The sequence below is a fragment of the Sus scrofa genome, chromosome 15 (assembly GCF_054392235.1).
Source record: "Sus scrofa isolate SSC_HxYL_T2T_F1_AM1 chromosome 15, Sscrofa_HxYL_maternal_Yorkshire_Landrace_v2.0, whole genome shotgun sequence".
Lineage (NCBI taxonomy): Eukaryota > Metazoa > Chordata > Mammalia > Artiodactyla > Suidae > Sus > Sus scrofa.
The window spans coordinates 33,442,896-33,468,189 of NC_139397.1; the positions used below are offsets into that span (position 1 = coordinate 33,442,896).

Sequence of the window (25,294 nt, forward strand, 5' to 3'; positions counted from 1 at the left end):
CTGTCCCAGGATCATGGAAGCTCCCGAGTAGTAGCAGACAGAGGCAAGGGGGCACGTGCCTTGTTTCACAATAAACCACGCTCATGCGTGTGTTTGTGTTTATGAGGATAATAAATTCCACATCTAGGGTGATATTCTGCCGGCTTGTGGATAGAAGCTAAGATGAATTCTTCATAAACAGATGGGTTGAGCTGTGTGGTTCAGGAAGGAAGTTTCTCCTTCCCGTGCACATTTATGCAGATTTAGCTGTCAAAAACCTTTGGAGCTTTGCATGTTCCATTTGGCTGCGATCCCCAGGACCCCATGGAGAGGCCTGCTGAGCTCCTGCCTTTCTCTCCACATTGTACTCTATCCCTGACTCTTCCCCAGTCAGATGGTGAGGGCTTGGGGACTGGGGAATCACCTAGTGTCTTGTGACTTGCTTGAGCTTGCCAGAGACATTTTCATCCTTTACATGCAGAGTTCTCTCAGCTGCTTTTGGCTTCCGCCTTAATCCCACCTTCCACAGTGCAGTCTGTCCTAGCTTTCCTTTCCATTTCCCCAGCAACCCCATTTACAAACAGAATCTCCAAGCTGAGCTCTAGCTATTTTCAGTATGGCCGCCAGCATCATGATTCCATTCGTCTTCCCCCATGTCCTCCTTCTCACCATCATCTCCTATGATGATTTTTTCCCCCACACCCCCACTGACTCCTTATTTTAGGAGCCCCTCCATTGCTATTCTCCCAATTCATCACATTTAGAAAAACAAGAGTCTTCTTTGATGCCTCTCTCACCTCTTTCTTCTTATCGCCAAGAGCTACATGTTTTCTAAACAATCAGTAGCACATTCAATATTATTCAACATGCAATAATAATATCTTTCACTTGGAAGGCCAAGTTATGACAGTTGCCCTTAGATGATAACAACATATATTCTTGATAACATCTTCTGAATTTTTATATATTGGCCTTGGGTCAAAATGGTTGTAGCGACTCATCAGATTTTCTGCCAAGTCTCGTTTACTTTTCCTGAACACCAAAGAAAGGCCAAAATGTATATAAAGATTCAAACTTAAAAATCTAGGGTGAGCGGCACTGAATTAATTCCTGAGCCTTCGCATTTTTCATACAACTTCCTTAACTTTTCAGGAATCAAAATAATGCAGCATAAATATCACTGAACCTGGAACCAGTGCACCTAAGTTTCAGTTAACAGTTTGTCCCTCATCAATTAAGCAATATCTTGGTTTCTGTATCTGTAGACTGAAAACACTGGTTTCTGCCTTCCCCAACTCCATGCATGATTGTTGGGAAAGCCAAAGGAGGTGAAGTTCATGGCAGGACATTTTAAATGTAATATGAGCCCAAAGTGCCAAAGACTTCTTTATACCAGCATTGGGGGCTCTGCTAAGTACCAAAGCCACAGTCATCTGCTGACTGTTTTCACTCATCTATCCCATCCAAACATCCTCTTTCCATACCTGTTGGAACTCTAGGTGAAACACTCCCCTATGTAGCTAAACAGATACTTGAGGGCCTTTTCCCATGTCATTTCTCTTATACACCTTTTTCTTTTTTTAAGAAAATGATGCTCCCTTTTGATGGTCTTCCTTTAAAGCCAGAAACTTCTCATTAGATCCATTATGAGGAATGAATACAGGTGATGAGACCAGAAGGCCTGGGGGTACAGTTTGATAGCATGTCAAAGGCAGGTGTGGAAAAAGAATATGAAAAGGACAGTATTTTTGAACATGAGATTATTTAAAAAGTGAAATTGGAGAGGAAAAAAAAGAAAGTCTCCATCACACTAAATAGGCTTTAAGGTATATCGGACTATTTATTTTAAATGATAGCTATAAAACCTCATTAGAAGGAAAGTGCTTTAAAAAAAGCCTCCTGACTTGGTTGTAAATGGCTCACTAGAGTCCATAATGGAATCGTTATTGAATTAGGAAAAAGTGATAATAAATATCAGAAGAGAGACCCTAGAAGATGAATATATTCTCAGCAATCTCTTAGAATTTGTTCCAGAGAGGGAGAGTGGACTAAGTTCATGGTAGTTGCCAAGTAGTGGAAAGAGCTGTGGACTTGAAGTTAGAAGATCTGTTTGCTGTGTATGAACTCGTGTCCCCAAAGGACATCTATTCCCTGTGTATTTATTTCCTCATCTGTAAAATGGAAATTATCGCTGACACGTAATATTGAAAGGATGGCTAAGAAAGAATCTAGCCAATGGTATCGTTGTCTTCCCAATATCCATCTTCACTCCAGGGTACCATGTGATTGGGACAGTCATGACAACCATCCCTGCCAGTGATTTGAACCCTGACCTGAGTCACTCAATGAATAGCATCCTCCCAGTGACCTGGATGGGTCCACGAATGAGCTTGTGACCTCACTGGGCTAATTTTCAGGGGACAGGGTGGTTGGAGGTATAAAGAGAATCACATAGAATCAGTTTCTCTTTCCCTCTGGTATTGGGCATGTAGAGCTGACTGATGTAGGGCTGCTCCAATCAATTCCTACCAACATGAAGATAAAGCTGAGACAAAAGATGGGCTGAGTCAAGAGAGCTGCAGAGAAATGAAAGCAGAGGCCCTAGATTCAGGTCACCCTGAAACTCACGCTAATGCTGAACTTCGAGGTAATGAATACTTTCTGCTTAAGGTGTTACTTTCCACCAAAAGCATCCTCACTCACTCACTCATTCTGATGGCTTAGTAAATAGAATGCAGAAGACAATACTGGAACCACATAGCAGTCAAGTTTGCAAGCTTTGTGGTTTATATAGGTGTTGGTCCAAATCCTGGCTCTTCTACTTGTAGCTTACATGGCCATGGCCAACTTTACTAACTTCCTTAAACCTTAGCTTCCTCATGTAAAATGTGTCCATTGCATATTGCATAGTAACCTGATGCAAGTAAAGTACTTGCTACTTGCCGTGTAGGAAGCGGTCAGCAGATGTTATGCTGCAGAAACATGAGATATGATGAAGGTCAGATGCATCGACACAGAGAATGTCTAGGCTGCTTATACATTCATGATTTAATGTCTCTACTCATTAAGGATGCTCACTGCAAAGGAGTCTAGGACACAGAGCCAGGGAAACCAAGGGTCTGGGCACTAACCCCCAAGCTAAAGAAGAACGGGGCTGCAGAGTCCCTGGCAGGGTCCTTGATACTGGGGATCCCCAAACCTACTGGGAGGTGGGTTGATGAACAAAGGGAGCCTGAGCTTTGAGTTGGACTTGTACTTTGTCCAATGACCATCTTCACTTCTCAGGCCTTGTTTTCCTCCTCTGCTACATGCAGATAATGGTAGCTACTTCCAGAGATTGTTAAAAAGGTGAAGGAATACACAAAGCCTTTTGTGTGCTGCCTGGATCTAGGATTAAGGAATAAACCCAGTTTTGCTTCCTAGTGATTTCCGAAGACCCTTCCTCCATCATCACTTTCAGATGCTTCTAAAGATTATTCAAGATTATACATGGGGAAAGCTGAGTTCCCCTGTTCAGCCATGTTCAACCAGGATTGCTTGTACTCTGGGATTTCCTTAAATCTTGATTGGCAGGTTGGGCCCATAATATTTAAAATCAGGTATATTGAGGGTATAATTTACATGCAAAATGGACCCATGCCAACTGTACAGTTCAGTGAGTTTTGATTAATATGTATGTTTGAGTAACCATTACCACAACTAAGCTATATAACATTTTCATCACTCCAAAGTATTCCTCATGTAAAGTACTCCTTTCCATCCAAACCTCTCTCAGCTCTACTGGGCCTGGGTAACCACTGATCTGCTTCCGGTCACTCTACTGTTGCCTTTCCTAGAATTTAATGTTAATGGAATTAATAATACAGTATGTAATATTAGAGGGTTGGCCTCTTAATTAGCATAATGTTTTAGAGAACCATCTCTGTTGTACATATCCTCAGTTGTGTTTTTGGTCTTGTGTTTTTATTGCTGATATGCATTTTATTGCATAAACATACCCATTTGCATATCCATTCACTAGCTGGTGGACATTTCAGTTACTTCCAGTTTGGGCTGTGATGCGTATGCTATACACATTTGTGTATGAGTCTAAGGGTGGAAATATATTCCTTTCTTTGGGGTAAGAGTGTTACTGTTGGATCCTATGATGAGTATATGTTTAACTTTACAAGAACTTGCCAAGTTCTTTTCCAAAGTAGTTTTACCATTCTGCACTCCTACCAACAATGTATAAGAGTTCATCTTATTCCACATCCTCACCAACAGTTGATATTTTAGCCATTTTTAGAGGACTGTAGTGATATCTCATGGTGATTTTAATTTGCATCTCCCTAATGTCTGATCATGTTGAACATCTTTTCCTATGTTTATTTTCCACCCGGGAGGTCTTTTTGGTGACGTACATGTTCAAAAGTTTTGCTCAATATTTTGTATTGAATTGCTTGTCATCATTGCATTAGAGATCTTTTTAATTCTGTATACAGATGCCTTATTAGAAAGAATTTTGCTACATTCTTCCAGCACGTTCCTTGCCATTCAATTTTCTTGACAATGTTTTCAAAGAGAAAGTTTTTTCTTTTGATCAAGTGTAACTCGTTTTTTAATTTTATGGTTCATGTTTTTTAGTTCTGTTTAAGAAATTTCTGCCTAATCCAAAGTCACAGAGATATTCTTCTTTGCTTTCTTCTAGAACTTTTATGATTTCACTCTTGTTTCTCTCTGTGCATTAATTTTTGTATTTAGTATAAAGAAAGGGGTGAGGTTCATTTTTCTCTTTATGAATATTCAGTGTTTTCAGTACCTTTACTCTTGAAACACTATCTTTCCCTTATTAAATTACCTTGTCATCTTTGTCAAAAATCAATTGACAATATATTTGTGAGTCTATTTCTGGAGTGTCTCTCTGTTCGACAGATCTTTATGCAAATCCTTGCCTGGTACCACATTCTCTTGATTACTATAGCCAGATAAAATTCAGGTAGTATATAGTGTCAGTCTTCTGACGTTGTTTTACTTTTTAAAAAATGTTTGCATTTCTAAATAATTTTAGAATTGGCTTTTCAATGTCTGTGAAAAAAAGCCTGATAGTACTTTTTTTAACTCAGTGAATTCTATTACATTTGTAGTTGCACAAAGATCATAAAAACCCAATTTTATAGCATTTCTATCATAAACCCCCAGCCCATCCCCCACCACCCAACTTGTCTTCTTTGGAAACCGTAAGTTTTTCAAAGTCTGTGAGTCAGTATCTGTTCTGCAAAGAAGTTCATTGTGTCCTCTTTTTAGATTCCATATGTCAGTGATAGCATTTGATGTTGGTGTCTCATTGTCTGACTGACTTAGCATGATAATTTCTAGGTCCATCCCTGTTGCTGCAAATGCCATTACTTCCTTCCTTTTAATGGCTGAGTAATATTCCATCGTGTATATAGACCACATCTTTATCCACTCCTCTGTCGATGGACATTTAGGTTGTTTCCATGTCTTGGCTATTGCAAATAGTGCTGCAATGAACATTGGAGTACATGCGTCTTTTCCAGTCATGGTTTTCTCTGGATAGATACCCAGGGGTGGGATTGCAGGATCAAATGGTAATTCTACTTTTAGTTTTCTGAGGAATCTCCATCCTGTTTTCCACAGTGGTTGCACCAAATTACATCCCCACCAACAGTGTAAGAGGATTCCCTTTTCTCCATACCCTCTCCAGCATTTATTGTTTGTAGACTTTTTGATGATGGCCATTCTGGCTGGTGTAAGGTGGTACCTGAGAGTGGTTTTGATTTGCATTTCTCTAATAATGAGTGATGTTGAACATCTTTTCATGTGTTTTTTTGGCCATCCATATGTCTTCTTTGGAGAATTGTCCGTTTGGATCTTCTGCCCATCTTTTGATGGGGTTGTTTGTTTTTTTGGTATTGAGCTGAAGGAAGTGTTTATAAATTTGGGGGATTAATCCCTTGTTGGCCACTTTATTTGCAAATATTTTCTCCCATTCTGTGGGTTGCCTTTTACTTTTGTTTAGGGTTTTCTTTGCTGTACAGAAATTTTTAATTGGGTCCCATTTTTTTATTTTTGTTTTTACTATCATTACTCTAGGAGGTGGATCTGAGAAGATATTTCTGTTGCTTATGTTGGAGAGTGTTTGGCCTATGTTTTCCTCTAAGAGTTTTATAGTATCCCATCTTATATTTAGGTCTTTAATCCATTTTGAGTTTATTTTTGTGTATGGTGTTAGGAAGTGTTCTAATTTCAGTCTTTTACATGTAGCTGTCCAGTGATAGTATTTTGATTAGGAACCCATGGAATCTATAGATCAGGTTGGAGAGAATTGACATCCAAAAATATAGAATATTCTGATCCATGAATATATTTAGAATAGATTTCTTTCTAAACACTGTATAATTAGTTCTTAATTTTTTTTTAAATCAGATCTGACGACCTCAGCCTATTAATTAAGATGTTTAGGCCATTTAATGTAACATAAATGGTTGGATTTAAAACTACTATCTTAGAGTTCCCATTGTGGCTCAGTGGGTTAAGGACCTGACATTGTCTCTGTGATGATGTGGGTCCAATCCCTGACCTCACTTAGTTGGTTCAGGGTCCAGCATTGCCGCAGGCTGCAGATGTAGCTTGGATCTGCTACATTCGGTGTTGCCGCGGCCATGGAGTAGGACTCAGCTGCAGCTTGGATTCAGTCTAGTCCAGGAACTTTCATATGCTGCAGGTGTGGCCATAAAAAGAATAAATAAATAAATCTACCATCTTAATATGTATTTTATTTGTCCCATCTTTTCTCTATACTTTTGCCTCCTTTTTTGCCTTCTTTTGTTTTTTGTTTTTGTTCTGTCAATTTAATTTTTATGTCAATCTCCTTTTAAAAGCTCAAACAATTCTCTAAGATTTATAATAAAAACAGGCTTCTCTGCCACAATCATCACAGCCCCCAGCTCCACCACCTATAGCATTTTTAGTCTTCCAGCTGTTTCTTATGTCCTCTCCCCTCTGTATACTGAAATGATGCACTTACACTGCCATTCTTGAGTTTTTCAACATGTAAATTTACCTGTTGACTTACTATTATGGGAGATTATGAATTCAGATTCTTTTTTTTTTTTTTTTTTTTTTTGGCTTTTTAGGGCCACACTCGCTGTACATGGAAGTTCGTAGGCTAGGGGTTGAATCAGAGCTATAGCCGCTGGCCTACGCCCCAGCCACAGCAATGCCAGCTTCGAGCCATGTCTACAACCTACACCATGGCTCAGGGCAATGCCAGATCCTTAACCTACTGAGCAATGCCAGGGATCAAACCTGTATCCTCATGGACACTAGTCAGATTTGTTTCCACTGAGCCACGACGGGAGTTCCTGAATTCATATTCTTGACCCTTTCTTCTTTCCTTATTTCTTCCAAAAAATTATATTATAGATTCTGGTCAGCTTCATATGTGTTGTTTATACCCTTATGATTATGTAAATACTGTTCACTGATGAATTAATTATATTACTCATAGTGTAATATGATCCCAGTTGAGTTCTTGTACAGCTTATAATTTTTTTCTCACATTAATTTTCTCCCAATTATCTTAGGTTTCTGTGTACTGATGGTTGATGCCAAAGTCTCCAACAAAATTGCAGAGCCCCTCTCAATATTATTTTCCACATAGTCAAGTGCATCAGGTCACGGACAATTTCTTTTCAATGTTTTCTCTGGGAGCTGCCCTCAGGGAGCCTGGGCCCTCCCCCTCCCCAGGCTCTTTCTGCCTTCTTTGGAATTGAGTATTTTTTATGATTCCACTTTATCTCCATTTGCATCTTATTAGCACTACGTCTTTGGGGTTTTTTGGTTTGTTTGTTTTAGTGATTGAACTAATGTCGAAATGTAGTGTAATTACATCTTTAGCACAGTCAATAAGTAATGCATCTATCTGCATTACAGATGATGTTCTTATAACCCCTCCCACCCTTTATGCTATTATTGTGTCGTTAAGTTCTACATATGTTAGAAACCCTGCAATATATTTTTATATTTTCTTTGATGAATTATCTCATAAAGGGATTAAAAAAATAAGAAAAATATACTCTATATACAGCACATACTTGCCGTTCCTTGTGCTCTTCATTCTATTGCATGTGTCAGATTTCTACCTGATACCTATTTTTATCTGCTTGTGATGATACTAAAATAATAAAATCCTCTGGCAATGAATTCCCTCAGCCTTTATTAGTTTGAAAAGCATATATCTTTCCTTGGATTTTTAAATTATTTGGAAAGTTGATTATAATTAATTTTTAAAAGTTGAACAGGTTTTGTGGATTTCTCCCCCCCCCCCAGGATTTTAAAGATGTTATTTATCTTTCTTCTGGCTTAGGTAGTTTCCAGCATGAAACCTACTGTCAGTTTTATCTTTGTTCTCAAAGTATCTTTATTCTCAGTTGCTTTAAAAGTTTGGCTTTAGCACTGATATTCAGCAATTTTATTATGATGGGCCTAGTGTGGTTTTCTCCATGTTGGTTCTGGTTGACATTCGTTGAGCCTCTTTGATTTGGGGCTTACAGTGTCTTTTATCAAATATGTACATTATTAGTTATTTCTTCACGTAATTTCCCCCCTTTGTTTCTTTTCTTTCCTTCTGGGGCTCCAATTATATGTATTTTACACTATTTTTATTGACTTCCAGGTCACTGATGGTCTATTTCTTTAAGTCTCTTTTCTCTTTGTGCTTTATTTTGGATAATTTATTTTGTTATGTTTAAAAATTTACTGATCTTTTTTCCTATATATGTAATAGCTCTGCTATTCTGCAATTAATTCTGTATAGTGTGTTTTTTACTGAGATGTAGCTTTTCCTGACTACAATTTCTATTTGTGTGTTTTTATTATTTTAATAGCTCCTAATCATATTCAAATTTTACTTTATACCTTTGTACATATTCATGACATCTACAATATTTTAAGTCCTTGTTTAGTTTCATTATCTCTCATTACTGTCTCTGTTTCTTTTGATTAATTTTTCTCCTGGATATGGCTCATATTTTTCTGCTTCTCTTCATACTTGGTGGTGAATTTTGATTGGATGCCAGAGACTGTACATCTTACATCGTTGAGTGCTGGATTTAATTGTACTCCTATAAAGACTGTTAGACTTTGGGGTTTAAGTTATTTACAGATTGGTTTTCTTTTTCAAGACTTTCTCTTAAGTTGTATTATTTCAAATCCAATGGAACTTTTATTCTGGATGCAATTAAGCCTCACTGCTATGACCCTTCTTAGGACTCTACCATATGGTCCATTTTTTGGAAGGCCTATCCTCTGGATGGCAAAAATGTAAACTATTTTCAGCCTTATATGAGCTCAGGAAATTATTTAATCTACTGCTTCGTAGTCATTGCTTTTCTGACCTCATGAATTTCACCTCATGCATGTGCAGGTTAATACATAGCTGAAGGAAGCCTTTTATCCTTTCTTTCCAACATATAATCTTGCAAATTCTAGCTGCTTTGACTCCCCCTACACTGCACACACACACAAACACACACACACACACACACACACACAGGTGTGCCTGCACCTGTATATACCTCTTCAGTTTAGCAGGACCTCCAGATTCTGTTCAAATTTATTTTCCCAACATTTCAGTCTGGAAACCATCACCAGGTAGATGGCTGCCGAGATGATAAAGCTAACTTTATTTGTCTTATTTGATTCAAATATCAAATTCTATGCTGCTTATTGTTCCATGTCTGAAAATAGTGTTTAACAGGGTATGTGTATTCTTGTTACAGTTAATCCTTAATGGACAGAAGCAAAAATCTCTCTCTGTTTTTACCCACATTCATATCCTTTGGTCTGTTGGATTTCATTACTTCTTTATTATCTTCCTGTAGAAACAACCATGGAATATTGGAGAGTAGAGAGTGAGTGGTAGCTGAAATGGAAAGATAGGCTCATATCTACTTCAGCCTTCTCTTCACCCGCGTTTCAGCACTAGCCACATAAAAGAAAAATAAATGATGCTTGAATATCCACTTAAAATAGATTACCTTATAATAATTAAAATCCTGAACCAAGCAAGTCATGTTAAAATGAATATTTTTTAAAAGTTTCAGGGTATGAAGACTTAAGCTTTTTTCCTTTCTGCATACAATTTGAAAAATCATTAGTATTGAATAAACATAGACACAAATGGAGAAAAACACCTACCTATTACCTTTATTTTTATTTATTTATATATATATATATATATATATTATTTTTTGGTCTTTTTTGCCATTTCTTGGGCCGCTCCCGCGGCATATGGAGGTTCCCAGGCTAGGGGCCAATCAGAGCTGTAGCTGCCAGCCTACGCCAGAGCCACAGCAACGCGGGATCCGAGCCACGTTTGCGACCTACACCACAGCTCACGGCAACGCTGGATGGTTAACCCACTGAGCAAGGGCAGGCATCGAACCCGCAACCTCATGGTTCCTAGTCAGATTCGTTAACTACTGCGCCCGGATGGGAACTCCCCTATTAGCTTTAAATTCTTATCTTTCTGGGTCCCTTTTTAAAATACTGGTAATTACAGTAATAAAAAAGAAACTGAAACAATTTATAATTTTAAAGTATCTAAAATTATCATTTAAAAAATGAGATTAATAAGGAGTTTCCATTGTGGCTTAGCAGTAATGAACCCAACTATTATCCATGAGGACACAGGTTCAATTCCTTGTTCCACTCAGTGGGTTAAGGACCAGCATTGCTGTGTGCCATGGTGTAGGTCACAGACACAACTCAAATCTGGCATTGCTGTGGCTGTGGCATAGGCTGGCAGCTGTAGCTTTGGTTCAAACCCTAACCTGGACACTTCCATATGCCACAGGTATGGTCCTAAAAAGAAAAAAAGAAATTAGGGTAATAATAGATAGGATGCTTTAGCCCTGGCAAATATCTTTAATAACTTTTTTATCTGTTGCTAATTTTATAGGTTCTGAATCTCTTGATGCTTCTATTTTTATATGCTTCCTACCTACTACAGCTGTTTTGACTCGCTTCCTGCAGCGCCTTACCTCCAATTTATTTTCTTTCCTCCCTTCCCTCACTTGCCTTATCAAAGCAGATGTTATCCAGGCAGGTAAAATGGAGAGTAGAGGCAGTTGTCCTATAATTCAGCAAACCTGATATGGAGTTTTAGAAACTTAAAGAGATAGATTTACCCCTAGTAGCCATCTGCATCTATCAGATTCATTGGATAATTGTTCAACTTTTCACTTCTTTTTGGCAGGGCAGATAGAGATGAAGTGAATCTGGTGGGGGCGGGGGGAGGTCCAGGGTCAGAGATCACTGAACAGATACAAGAATAACCTTTTAGGATAAATATGCTGTATCTTCTCTAAGGGGGAATTGTGACTTACTAATTTGGGAGTGTGATCCGAGCATATAAGTCTGTGAGCCAAGGAGAATCAGTAAACATCATCTCTTTAGATCTTTGATATGCCTTTTATAAGCACCAGCCCAAAAGTGGATTAAAAGAAGATACAAGCATGGAGTTCCCATCGTGGCTCAGCGGAAATGAATCTGACTAGTGATCGTGAGGATGTGGGTTCAATCCCTGGCCTTGCTCAGTGGGTTAAGTTTCTGGCATTGCCATGGGCTGCAGTGTAGGTCACAGATGCAGCTCAGATCTGGCATTGCTGTGGCTGTGGCATAGGCTGGTGGTGTGGCTCTAATTCGACCCCTAGCCTGGGAATCTCCATGTGCCTGGGATGCAGCCCTAAAAAGAAAGAAAAAAGAAGATAAAAGTAAATAGCCAAATTATCATTAGATTGGAAGAAACAGGTTAAAGGTAGAGCAGTTTTGCCATGGATATCAGATGAGCAAGGACTACAGGAAACAAAAGGGAGAGATAAATGGGTATTTCTTCAATTAGAAAAATGATGAAAAAATATATTTGTATGACTGAGTAACTTTGCTGTATAGCAGAAATTGAAGGGGGAGTTCCTATTGTGGCTCAGCAGTAACAAACCTGACTAGTATCCATGAGGACACAGGTTTGGTCCCTGGCCTCGCTCAGTGGGTTAAAGATCTGGCAGTGCTGTGAGCTGTGGTGTAGGTCAAAGATGCAGCTTGTATCCTGTGTTGCTGTGGCTGTGGCATAGGCCAATGGCTACAGCTCCAATTTGACCCCTATCCTGGGAACTTCCATATGCTATAGGTGCAGCCCTAAAATGCAAAAAGAAGGAAAGAAAGGAAGGAAGGAAGGAAAGAAGGAAGAAGAAAGAAGGAAAGAAGGAAAGAAGGAAGGAAGGAGAAAGAAAGAAAGAAAGAAAGAAAGAAAGAAAGAAAGAAAGAAAGAAAGAAAGAAAGAAAGAAAGAAAGAAAAAAGAAAAGAAAAAAGAAAAGAAAAGAATAAATTGAAGGAACATTGTAAATCAACTATAATAAAAAAGAAAAATGACAATCATTTTTATGGTACTCTAGAAAGTTTTACTAATAAAATTAAGTTGTTTTTTTTTCCAGTTAGAAAAATATCTGAGGAGGAGAAGACTTTGACACATGAATAGGAAAGTGGTTAAGTGGAATCATTGCTCTGTGAAGACTCAGAAGGAATCTGTTGTACTCTCATAAACAGGACTTAGATCTGGAAGCGATGAGTCCCAGAACTAGATGCAGGAATCCGGGATCCAACTCTGTTCCTAGAGCACCTGACCAAGTCAAGCAGATGGCTGGTTTTGAAACTGTAGTGATCACTTTAGTCTACTCTTATGTATCACAGTAAATATTCCCTGCAAGTCTGGCCACTGTTTCTCAAGGCAGGCATCGTAGCCTAGCCAGACATGAGGAGTTATGTGATGATCTCAAGACTGTTCAGTCCAGAGCGTTAAGAATATAATGATGAAAATTTATAAAACTGAGAATGTTTGGAAAGTTGCATAACAAATCTCAGAATCCTAGATCAAGAACCATCCCCAAAACCATAGAAGAGTTTGTCTTAGTGTCAATGACAGGAAGGAACACATGTTAAAGCAAACTTAAGGAATTTTTTCTTGGGTGTTACACCAGCTGAATAATTAAGTAAATTCAAGAAGGATTTCTGTGTATTCATGGTCTGCATGGGCATTTGTAACACATTTCTGACCTTTTTCAGTTCATATCCTTAAGTCATACCCACTAATATTTTATGTGATGCTACTACTGTCAGACAGAACACTGGGTTTGCCAGATACCAACCCAGCCTGAGGTGACATGTCTTTTATATTGGCTTAAATAACTTGTCCCTCACCTTGACAAAGGAGTTTTATGATCTGCTTTTATAAAGGTTTTAGCCATATTAATTCCCTTCATTTATTCTCATAGTCTCTCTGTATGTACCAGTATACCAGACCTCCAAACTGCCAGTCTCCCTTTATATCAAAGAGAACAGAAAGGATTAGAAAACAAATTCACATTCTCCTATACACTTTTCACATCTCGGAAAACTTAAATGCACTTTGAACTTAGAAGCTAAGTATTCTCATGCATTCTGAAGCCATCAAAATGAATTTACATTTCCAGAAGTTCATCTTAATGCGACAGTCAAAAGTAACCCAATGTTTGTGAATAAATAGCCAATACCATCATTTTGGATTACTTCAACAAAACCACATGTTAACCTCAGAATGAAAAACCTACATGTAATTGATGTGGCTTTGGCAACAGGCTTAGGTTTTTGTTTTTTTGGGTTTTGGTTTTTGGTTTTTTTTTTTTAATCTTATTTTAACCATACAGATGAAGAGAAGTATGTGAAAATAAAGAGATCTGTTCCCCCATCTGTAGTTTAGTTTTCTATTGCCAATACCACATGCGGCTTAAAGATGTTTCGGAACCTGGAGAGAACTCATACAAAGACTTATTTACATGACCAATTGTATTATAAGAAAGAATGCCAATTAATAATATAGTATGAATTAGCTCTTTCTGGCTGGTAAATTGTGTTGGGGCTTCACTGCATATTTGGCTGAAACTTTGTAAATGTGATTTAAGTTCTCAAAGTAAAAAAGAGTTTGGGTTTTAAAGTTTTCTACTTCCCTAGAATTTATGAGTGTGGGAAAAGTGGAAAATGTGACTTCTAAAGTAGTTTGAATATATGAGAGAAGGTAGGTCGTTGCCCCAAATGTAACCTTATAGGATAGACATGCTGTACATTCACTAACTGAAAGTCATGGCTTACTGATTTGGGGATATTCTTTGAGAATGTGGTAAGTCTGTGAACAAAGGAGAATTGGTGAACATCCTTTGGTTAGGTTTGAAAAAAGCCTTTCAAGAAGTTCCCTTGTGGCTCAGCAGGATAAGGATCTGGCTGGGGCACAGTTTGCAACTGCCACACACGGGTTCAACCCCTGCCCTGGAATTTCCATATGCTGTGCATGCAGCCCCCCAAAAAAGCCTGCCGAGTGCCAACTCCACAATGAATTTTTTGATAACATGGACTCCACCCTTTCTATACATGAGGGAGCTTATGACCAGCTCCAAGTACTTTGCTCCATATTTATAATTATTTATTAACTATGGGATCAACTAACCCCTAAGGAAAGGGTTGCCACGTGATACTTGCTTAGGAAATAACCAGGTAGTAGTTTAGTGAAATGTACTCAAGTGCTGCAGTAGGACACTAACCACACAGGTGAAAGTTTGGTTTGCCTTTGATTAGGCAACAGTGTATGTATCATGTACCTGCAGGGGCCCTCACCTCTCCCTGACAACCCCTTCTGAAAACTTACCAAGCAGCTACTTTGTAAGGAGCACTGTACCGTTCCAATGAACTGTAATTATATGAGGTTAGAATAGTTTTTAAAAATCCCTTGTTGTACAGAGTTCCTGTCATGGCGCAGTGGAAACAAATCCATCTAGGAACTGTGAGCTTGTAGGTTTGATCCCTGGTCTCGATCAGTGAGTTAAGGATCTGGCTTTGCCGTGAGCTGTGGTGTAAGTCACAGATGTGGCTTGGATCTGATTGCTGCTGTGGCATTATCATTTTGACTGATTATAATGATGCAGGTCCTACTGGTCAAGGTCACAACATGCTTTTGTTAGGTTGGAAATCTCTTAAGGAGGAGTTCTCATCATGGTTCAGTGGTTAATGAACCCGACTAGCATCCATGAGGATGTGGGTTTAATCCCTGGCCCTGCTTAGTGGGATAAGGATCCAGCATTGCCGGGAGCTGTGGTGTAGGTTGCAGATATGGTTCAAATCTCGAGTGGCTGGCTATGGCATAGGCCAGCAGCTGTAGCTCCAATTGGACCCCTAGCCTGGGAACCTCCATATGCCACGGGTACGGCCCTAAAAAGCAAAAAAAACAAAACAAAACAAAAAACACACCCAAAAATCCCTTGTTGTGTCACAGCCAGCAGGTAGACTAGGTAGACAACCCTGGTCTTTCCAGCTCTGAAGCCTGTTCTCTTATGGCTTCATTCTTCTGAATATTCAGAATAACTTGAAACTCAAGTCAGGTTTGCTTACACCTCTCTTATATAATAATCTCTCTGGACAAATACATTCATGATACCAAGAGTTTGGGTTTACACATTCAAGTGATTAAAGATTTGTGAGATAGGATCTTTGGGGGAAAAAAAAAAAAACAAAACAGTTGAGATATTTTAATCTGTAGAAGAGAAGACAGGAAAAATTTAGTTAGTGGCCTTTCCCAAATACTCAAAATCATTGCTAATTCAGCTAACCCCTAACTTGAAAACTTAGACTAACTGAAACAGTGCTGGAAATCAACTTTTCCCTTTGTGGCTATTTTTACAGGTTATGTTACAAGGTAAAGGAATAGTGCAAAGCAATTTGGAAAGATGCAAGGACAAGCCAGTGAAGAGAACAAGCTGTTTTAAAAGAGAAAAACCTCATTGCTTTGTGTAAAGACATAAGAAGTTACTGAGTAATCTCAATTACTCACTATGAATGGCTCCCAGGAACTGGCTTCTGTGAGAACTTAGTTCTCATGCTACTGTGGGTACTGATGTTAAACGGAATGCTGACACTCAGCTTGGCATCTATAGTCCCTGAGGATGAGGGCCAGGGGAACAATGCCAGATCTGGGACCTTCAGGTCCAGTGGTGCTTTGAGTTGGGAGGAGGTACCGAGGAGGATGTTAAAGCCCCATTCCTTGTGCTATCCTTCATCTCGGTCACTGACCCTTGCTCTAAAGGCTTGGAAGTATTAAGAAATTTGTCTTTAAAATATTCAATAATTCTGAATGATCTTATCCCCTCGGCTGTCTGAATTAATAACATCTGGCTGTATGAGAAATAGAGCTGCACATAAAAAGGAAGTCAGCTATTTTCTCTGGTTGCTGAAGTGAGCACCAAAAGCAGCAGATTGGGGTTTCAAAAGGAAAGGTTCATATTCAATTTAATTGCATGAAGAATTTTCTAAAGAGGAAGGCTGTTTTTCTTCCACCTACTTTATTCATTGTGCTCCTTGAGAGCTGTGTGTGTCAGGTGTTATACTGAGCTCTTGGAGAATAAACCAGACACTGTCCCAGGCTATAACTTTTACCAGTTCTATCAGCATATAATTGCCATTCTGTAGAATAAAGGTGATGTAGAGTCAAGAGTGGACTCACATGGGAATTCTGAACAGAGGAATAAAAACCTAGTCTGCCCCCAGGATGCTAGCAGTCTATTAACACTTGTTTTGAGAATTGCTGCCATTTTCTGAGTATAATAACTATGTACCTGTTCCAGGCATTGTGCTATATGTTTATTACGTGCTGTGTTTTTAGTCCTCAGAATACCCCTTTGATGGAGATTATATAAGCTAATATCGAGATGAGGAAACTAAAGCCACCTGCTGCAGCACCAGGTACCAGGAGCAGGAGGGCTGCTGCTCACTAATCAGCTGAGTGGAGATTTTGTAGTGTACATTCTTTTTTTTTTTTTTTTTCTATTTCTTGGGCCGCTCCCACAGCATATGGAGGTTCCCAGGCTAGGGGTTGAATCAGAGCTGTAGCCAATGCCAGAGCCACAGCAACGCAGGATCCAAGCCGCGTCTGCAACCTACACCACAGCTCACGGCAACGCCGGATGGTTAACCCACTGAGCAAGGGCAGGGACGGAACCCACAACCTCATGGTTCCTAGCCGGATTCGTTAACCACTGCGCCACGACGGGAACTCCTGTAGTGTACATTCTAAGTTAACAGTTGAAAAAAAAAAAAAAAAAAAAAACCTCTGGTGGAAATGTCTCTCCAAAATGTCTTCCCTGGTGCCATCCCACTCAGAACTCACCCTTCTTGTCAGCTCACCCACAGCCGACTCATCCCTCTCTCAGGCACAGTAACTTACCTCTTCATTGAAGCCCTGAGGCCAGGCAGTATTCCTAACCCAAGCACTCTCAACATTCTTTCCAAAAAAGGAAGGCCAGAAATTCTCCTATCAGTTGCTAGGAGGCTACAACTTGTCTACCTCCTTGCCTGCTAGAGGAATGCGAGATAATGTATCCAATTAAGAAGCTGTGGTACACATACACAATGATTCACTCTCAGTCATAGAAAAGGATGAGATAGTGCCATTTGCAGCAACAGAGATGCAACTAGAGATTCTCATACTAAGTGAAGTAAGTCAGACAGAGAAAGACAAACGCTGTATGATATCACTTATATGTGGAATATAAAATATGGCACAAATGGGAGTTCCCATTATGGCTCAGCGGTTAACGAACCTGACTGGCATCCATTAGGATGCAGGTTCGATCCCTGGCCTCACTCAGTGGGTTAAGGATCCGGTGTTGCCAGTGAGCTGTGGTGTAGGTTGCAGATGTGGCTCAGATCCTTCATTGCTGTGGCTGTGGCATAGGCTAGAGGCTACAGCTCCTATTGGACCCCTGGCCTGGGAACCTCCATATGCTGCAGGTGTGGCCCTAAAAAGAGAGAAAGCCAAAAAAAAAAAGAAAAGAAAAGAAAAGAAAAATGGCACAAATAAACCTGTCTACAAAACAGAAACAGACTTACAGACATAGAAAAGATTTGTGGTTGCTGAGGAGGAGGGAGGGACTGGGAATTTGAGGTTAGTAGATACAAATATTGACGTTTAGAATGTATAAACAACAAGGTCCCATTGTATAGCACAGGGAACTATATCCAATTTCCTAGGATAGGTCATGATGGAAAAGAATATAAAAAAGAATATGTGTGTGTGTGTGTTTACATACACACACACATATATAGATAATGGAGTCACTTTGCTCTATAGCAGAATTGGCACAACACTGTAAGTCAACTATAATTTTTTAAAAAAAATTTTAAAGAATGTGTCCAAGGTGACATTAAAAGAAGGTCCTGCGTCCATTCTATGTATAAGTAAGAGATTTATGACCATGCTGACATGCCCTGAATGGACCCCAGGTGTGCTGAGATCTTGAGCCCTCAGCTTTCAGGTAGCCAGTGGTCCTGAGGAAGCTGGTGTTTTCTTCAGTGAGCCACATGTTTCCCACATGTGCCAGGACTTCAAAAGGACTGCAAGTCATCCGATGAAACTTTTAGGACATTGTGATGGTGATAAGTGAGAAACCTTGCTTTGAGAGGCAGATATAAGGCAAATGAGATGACAAGAAGTAGGTGGGACGGCTAACTAGGGTCAGAGACATCAGGGGTGACCTTGGAAGAATGAAACCTGCTGGTCAGCTAGCAACCCAACCTTTGTGCTCATGAGCCAGGCTCTGTTGGCAGCTGTTCTCAGAGCCACAAACTTGAACTTAGGTTTGTTGAGGTCACGATTGAGTCATGGAGAACACAGTTGTTGTCAAATGGGAGGGGAAGAGAGAGAGATGGACGGGGAGTTTGGAGTTGGTAGATGCAAACTATTGCCTTTGGAATGGATTAGCAATGAGACCCTGCTGTGTAGCACTGGGAACTATGTCTAGTCACTTATGAAGAAGCATGATAATGTGGGAAAATAGAATGTGTACATGTATGTGTAACTGGGTCACCTTGCTGTACAGTAGGAAAAAGAAATTGTATTGGGAAAATAACAATTTAGAAAAAAAGAAAAAAATGATGCAGAAGAGAAAGAAAAAAATAAATAAATAAAAATAAAATCAATTATTAAAAAAAAAGAATTGATGAGCAATAAGGTCCTACTGTATAATATGGGCAACTATATCCAATCTCTTGGAGGTAGAACATGATGGAAAACAGAATGTGAAAGAGAATGTATATATATGTATGACTGGGTCACTTTGCTGTACAGCACAAGTTGACACAACATTGTAAATCAACTATAACTTAAAAAAAGTTTTTAAAACACTGACTCAACTTGATAAACAACATATTCCTACTATATAGCACAGGGAACTATATCCAATCTCCTGGGATAGACCAGGATAGAAAATAATTTTTAAAAAGAATGTATATATGTATATGTATGACTGAGTCACTTTGCTATATAGCAGAAATTGGTGCCACACTGTAAATCAACTATAATTTTTAAAAACTTTTTTTCAAAATGAAGCAAACAAAAAAAGACTGAGTCAACTCATTCTGGGTGCAAGGCTGGCTTGTCCCTTTGAACTTTATTCTGATGAGGGCCATTTAATTATTTTGTGAGTTCTTATGATTTCCTGAGGGGGAAAAAAAAACTGGCTTTAGAAGTACAATATTTAATGCGTTTTCAAGTTACAGTATTTTCATGAACTGTGAGAAACTTACAGTGCTTTAAAGAAACTACATAAAGAAGGTGTCAGCATTTTCAATATAAACTCAATTTTCAAAGGTTTATACATTCTGGAGAATTTGCTTGAGGGGGAAACTTGGCATATGGTGCCTGAGTTCTTGACTGTCCACACCTCATTTCATAGGTACTTATAGATGAGTCCTTCAAATTCACTCCATTTGGCACCTGTAATTTTTAGAAATAAAAAGATGGCTTTAATAGCAGGTGATTTCTGAGTTTAATGTCAGTGCACACAACTCTTAGAGAATCAGAGAACTCAGGAATACCAGAAGTCCTGTTTTACAGATTCTGGTTCTGGCAATATTATGGAGGGAAAGAAAAATAATTTAAAGGGACAGATGCCCCCAAAATGTTGATGTCCTTAGAAGGACACTTTTCATTCTTCCTACCCCAGATTCCTCCCTGCTCTGTTTCATGGCTGGTGTTACAGGCCAGGCCAATATACATGGGCTTTGGTGTCTGGGGACCTTTTCCCAGAAAATTACTGGAAAGCTGACCAGGAATCCCACTTTACTTTTTGAGTCTCCATTTGAAAGGACTAAATGGAGTGTTCTCTGTGCCATAAAATAGCTGGAGGGGAGGGAGTTCTTAGACAAAGCCAAAAAAAGATTGCTCTCACAGGCAATGCCTGTCACCAAGCACAGAGAGGTAAGAGAAACACCAGAAAACCCCTGGCATGGAAGTGTACAGATGAGATCCAAGAGGCCAGAGGGAAAAGTCTCAAGGCAATTGTGGGTGGAACCCGAGGAACTGTGCTGATGCTGGGAATGCCAACAGTGGATACAACCTCAGGCTGGGAAGCATGGGAACCAGCTGGAATGCAGGGCCCACTCCAGTTCCAGAGGAGAAGCTGGGTGCTTTGACCAGGGGTGGGGGACCATTCTGTGCACTTTCAGCTCATATGGCTGCCTCCATGGCTGTTAACTGACCAGATCCCATTTCTGGATTTACCAGAACTTTGGAGGAGAATTAATATAGCTTGGTGGCTAAGAGCAGGGTCTTGCAGTTATGCAAGGCTAGATTCAAATCCACGCTCTTTATTTACAGCATATAGCCTTGGGTGTGTTACTTAGCCTTTTTGAGCCATAATTTCTCATTTGCATGATGCAATCAGAGTTCTTACCTTAAAAGGTTGTGAAGATGAAGAGATGACACAAAGAAAGCAGTGAGCTCGTAGGAGCTGTAATAAGCAGCCAAACCTGATGATCCATCTTCGCAAAAGGAAAAGTGCCCCTAATGTCCCACCATGCTGAGCACCCTTTTGTTTAGAGGTAGTCATCCTGAAGATGCCGGGAATAAATTATTATGGCAGCAGCCTGGGACACGGGGGGGACTGACACATCTCAGATGTTACATCCTGTGAATCTTTGATCCCCATCTCTGAAGACTGGGTCGATTCCAATCCGCTTCCTCCTTTGTGAGGCTGAAATAGTTCAGACATTTCAAATTTGCCCCCAGTGCAACACATTTATGTGTCAAATATGAGGAGTGTCACATATCTAGGCTAAAATGAAGAAAGGACACAGAGTTCTGAATAAGAGGGTCTTTTTTTTCCTGGCAGTGCCTTCCCATGCAAGCAGCTGATTATTTCTCCAAAAGCCTGTTTTGCAGCAATTGAGTCTGCGTAATTGAGGAGAAAATGAATAGAGAAGATAATGAATAATCCGAAATGCTGGTTGAGAGGAAGGCAGACCCGAGTGGAGGCCCTGAAATGAATGAAACTAAAACTTAGCCCTTGTGGTTCTGGGAAAGATCTAGTCAGATGATAGCCATGTGATTCAGGGATGCTCTAGTCCGTGAGTAATCTCTGAGCTAGATGGCATGTAAGATGCCTAAATGGCACCAGGCTGGAGAAGGGGTGTCTGTATCTTCTTACTAAATATCCCTTTGGAGACTGAGACTGAGTCCTCTCTGGTTTGTTTTGTTTGTTTGTTTGTTTGTTTTTGTTGTTGTTGTTGTTGTTTTGGCTGCCCCATGGCATATGGAGTTCTGGGGCCAGGGATCCAAGCCGCAGTTGCAACCTACAGCACAGCTTCAACACCACCAGATCCTTAAACCCACTGTGCCAGGCCAGGAATCAAACCTACATCCTGGTGCTGCAGAGAAGCCACCAATCCCATTGCAGCACAATGGGAACTCCTGAGTCCTCTTTTTGGATAGGGACTTCATCTTCTAAAACCAATCACCCAACCTACTAGAACCTACAAAAGCCACCTCTGTACTCATCCCCACCCCTTTGTTTTCACCGTAGTGTTAAGAAATTCCCAGAATTCTACCACTCAATCAAAGAAAAGAGGTTTTGAGGCGAAAGGTGGGGAAATGGGCAGATTCTGAAGTTCAGATACTAATTGCTGAGCATCAGATGAGATGGTGTACTTAAAGAAGAGGTACTTAAGGAGAAACAAATAGTTTATCCTATCAGATACCTACTGAAATCTAATAACTATAACTGGCAGTTTGTACATGTCATCATTCATCCTTTCCTTCATCCACCTATCCTACCATATGCTAGGTGTCATTCTAAATCCAAGAGTTTGAAGTTCCTATTGTGGCTCGGCAGGTTAAGAACCTGACCAGTATCCATGAGGATTCAGGTTCAATCCCTGGCCTCCCTCGATGGTTAAAGATCTGACGTTGCCTCAAGCTGCCCCATAGGTCACAGATGCAGCTCTGATTCAACCCTAGCCTGGAAACTTCCATATGCCACAGGTGTGGACCTAAAAAAAGAAAGAAAGAAAAATCAAGAGATTCCACAGTGCTCGTATTTTTAATCTCACAGCAACTCTATAAGGAACCTGAGACTTTGGGGGGTTAAGGATCTTAGGGGGGTGGAAGGCAGTGTTCACACAGTTGTTAGCAGAGACCAGACTCTAAAAGCCACTGTTTCATAAAGTACCCTGTTGAAAATCACATCATTATATTCTCCACCCTGCCTAAAAGGTGCCAAGTTGTGCCTCTTCCTCAATCCTATAATGAGATGCTAATATAAACTTTAATAAGGATGTTTCATTATAAGATGAACAGGAGAGTTTGGAATGACAAGCAGATCTTGGAAGCTGTCTCATTGGCTTAGATATGAAATGTGATCATCACATTTCAGGAATTAACTATGTAGTATTTTTTTTTTAGATATTGTATGTTGCCTGGATATACAATATTTTGAAGATGAGACATAATTAGCAGAGTATGTCACACACATATGTTGTAAAATAAATTTGATTCATTTTAGGGAATAGTGGGAATGACAAGAAATCCAAAGGATACTGATGAGTTTTGTCATTGCATAAAGGCAGAGGGAAAGACAAGGCAGTGACCCCTTAGTCCTCTCAGTAAGACCCCAGATGGCAGTTGAGTCAGATGAAGCCCACATGATAAGCGATATTCCCACAGGTAAGGTACCTTTAGGGATGACCCTTAGAGCATGTGAATGACTTGTTCTCACAGCCAGATTGGGAGGCCAGAGACTTAGTTCACTGCTGAATGGATGATAATTCACGCAAGAGATACACAATTGCCTTTGTTAGGACATCAATTTGTTATGTGTGCTCATTACTCATCTTATTTCAGTTAATAAATTTCACCTAATTGATGGAAGTCATATGTTTCCCAATTGAAATAAGGTGATCAAAATAAATTTGGGAAGAGTTCCCTGGTGGCCTACTGGGTTAAGTATCTGGTGGTGTTCCTGCTATGGTGGGGTTTAATCCCTGGCCTGGGAACTTCTGCGTGCATGGGCATGGCCAAAAAAATAACAATAATAATAAATCTGGGTCTTTAATGACTGTCCTATTTCTATTATAACTCTAGAGAACCATGCAGAGTATATGTACCAGTGATTCTGGCTGGCCTTCCTTCTTTATACTGTGTGAAGGGAATATATTCATGTTCAATCCAATGTCTGTTTCATGCCACTCACTGGAAATTTATTACACCATTAATGGTATTTCCTCCTTCTAGGGAGTTTCCTTGTGGCTCAGCAGTAACCAATCTGACTAGTATCCATGCAGACACAGGTTTGATCCCTGGCCTCACTCAGTAGGTTAAAGGATCTGGCATTTCTGTGAGCTGCACTGTATGTTGCCGTTGCTGCTCAGATCTGGCATTGCTGTGGCTGTGGTATAGGCCAGCAGCTGCAGCTCTGATTCAACCCCTGGCCTAGGAACTTCCATTATGCCGCAGGTGTGGCCCTAAAAAGACAATATATATATATATAGTATTTCCTCCTTCTAGATATCCCCCTTCCTCCAGACCAGATCCAATGCATGCCAAGGATCCTTTTCTCCTGTGATGTAAGCTGTCTCTAATCCTCACTGTGTGGCTCTGTCTAGAAACAAACTGCCAGATGAGGACACTGGACAGTGGAATTGGAACCTTCCCACTCCCAGACTCAGGAAATCGCTCAACGGGACGATACATGTGCCAGCCAGACTCCCCCGAGGATGCTGAGTCCCTCCTGCCTCTCCAGCCAGCCCTTTTTGCAGCTTCTTCCGTAAAAGCCCAGACCCTTGAACGAGAAGTGCCTTCCTCTGCAGACAGCCAGAGCTCTGCAGAAAACACCATTGTCCATTCTACATCCGACCCCATTGTGACTGCCAGAAGGATGCTCCCTCTTCAAAGTCGCCTCCCCAAACCAGCCTCCTCTGGTAAAATGCCTGTTACCTTCCAAATTAGATTGTTTTCTCACCAAAATAATGTGCTGACTGACAAAAACGGAAAACAGGTACTAGAAAAGATTTCCACCAGAAGGTCAGTCAGTAACCTCTGCCCAGTGGAAATGTGAATGCATGAAATCCCTTTATGTCCTCAACCAAAAAAGTAAAAAAAAAAAAAAAAAAAATTAAACGTTATCTACTCTTAATATTATTAAAAGGGTGTACATACACATAATGGAAACAAGCATGTAAGCACAGGTATCTGGATATTTAAATTGATAAAGAAAAAAAATGTAGAATATACATTTCAGGTTTTATCTCCTAAGACTTAACTCTATCGACCAATTTAGGCCCAAGACATAAATTGAGCTGAAATGTTGTTTGCCCTCTAACCAGAAACATATGTCTTCTGACATATTCCTGTTCCATTCAAATGTATTTATATGTCGAACTATAAAAAATGTAGTGTGATATATTAGCAGTAAATTGTGCATTAACTGCAACTGAATGGAAGGAACCTTCCCACTGAGAAGTACCCTCCTTTGCTGCAGTCAACTGAAACAAGTTTTCATGATTAAAGGCAGGACCAGGGTGAGGGTCAAAGGTTTTCCACCATTCCCTCAAGACTGAAAGTATTTATTGCAGCTCGGAATAACACTAAGTAACTTGTAACTTGTACAGCTCAAGTTGCTTTTTTGATATGCATAAGCATACTAGAATTCTGAAGACTTTCCATTATGATTTGATGATATAAAGGAACCACAGGTAGAGGTTATATCATTAGCTTCTGAGAAATTAGAAAAGAAGACTTTTAATTCAACATCTTTGAATAAATGTGATTGGGCTAGTCCCATGGCTGCGGTCTTCCTCCATCCAGTAAGACTAACTGCCACAAATATTTCATTAAAAACTTCTGCTCATCTCAAGCCAAGGCTCCATTTTAGAAGGCTGGAATGCATATTACTTTTGAAA

The 25,294-nt window shown here is 39.8% G+C and overlaps 1 protein-coding gene and 1 long non-coding RNA gene across 11 annotated transcripts in view; one reads left to right on the forward strand and one right to left on the reverse strand.

Annotated features, from left to right (window-relative positions):
- Nucleotides 1-25,294, forward strand: part of NCKAP5 (NCK associated protein 5) — a 1,198,715-nt gene that overhangs the window by 1,108,599 nt on the left and 64,822 nt on the right. For all 10 annotated transcript variants that reach the window (XM_085001422.1, XM_085001423.1, XM_085001426.1 and 7 more), the window contains one exon: nucleotides 23,999-24,313. In XM_085001422.1, coding sequence (XP_084857548.1) covers nucleotides 23,999-24,313 — 315 coding nt within the window. The remainder of the gene's footprint in view (nucleotides 1-23,998; nucleotides 24,314-25,294) is intronic.
- LOC146395785 (uncharacterized) lies at nucleotides 15,276-22,410 on the reverse strand. The gene is made up of 2 exons (XR_014830598.1): nucleotides 17,837-22,410; nucleotides 15,276-16,900 (listed from the first exon to the last, which is right to left on the reverse strand). It is a non-coding gene; the product is annotated as an uncharacterized LOC146395785 (long non-coding RNA).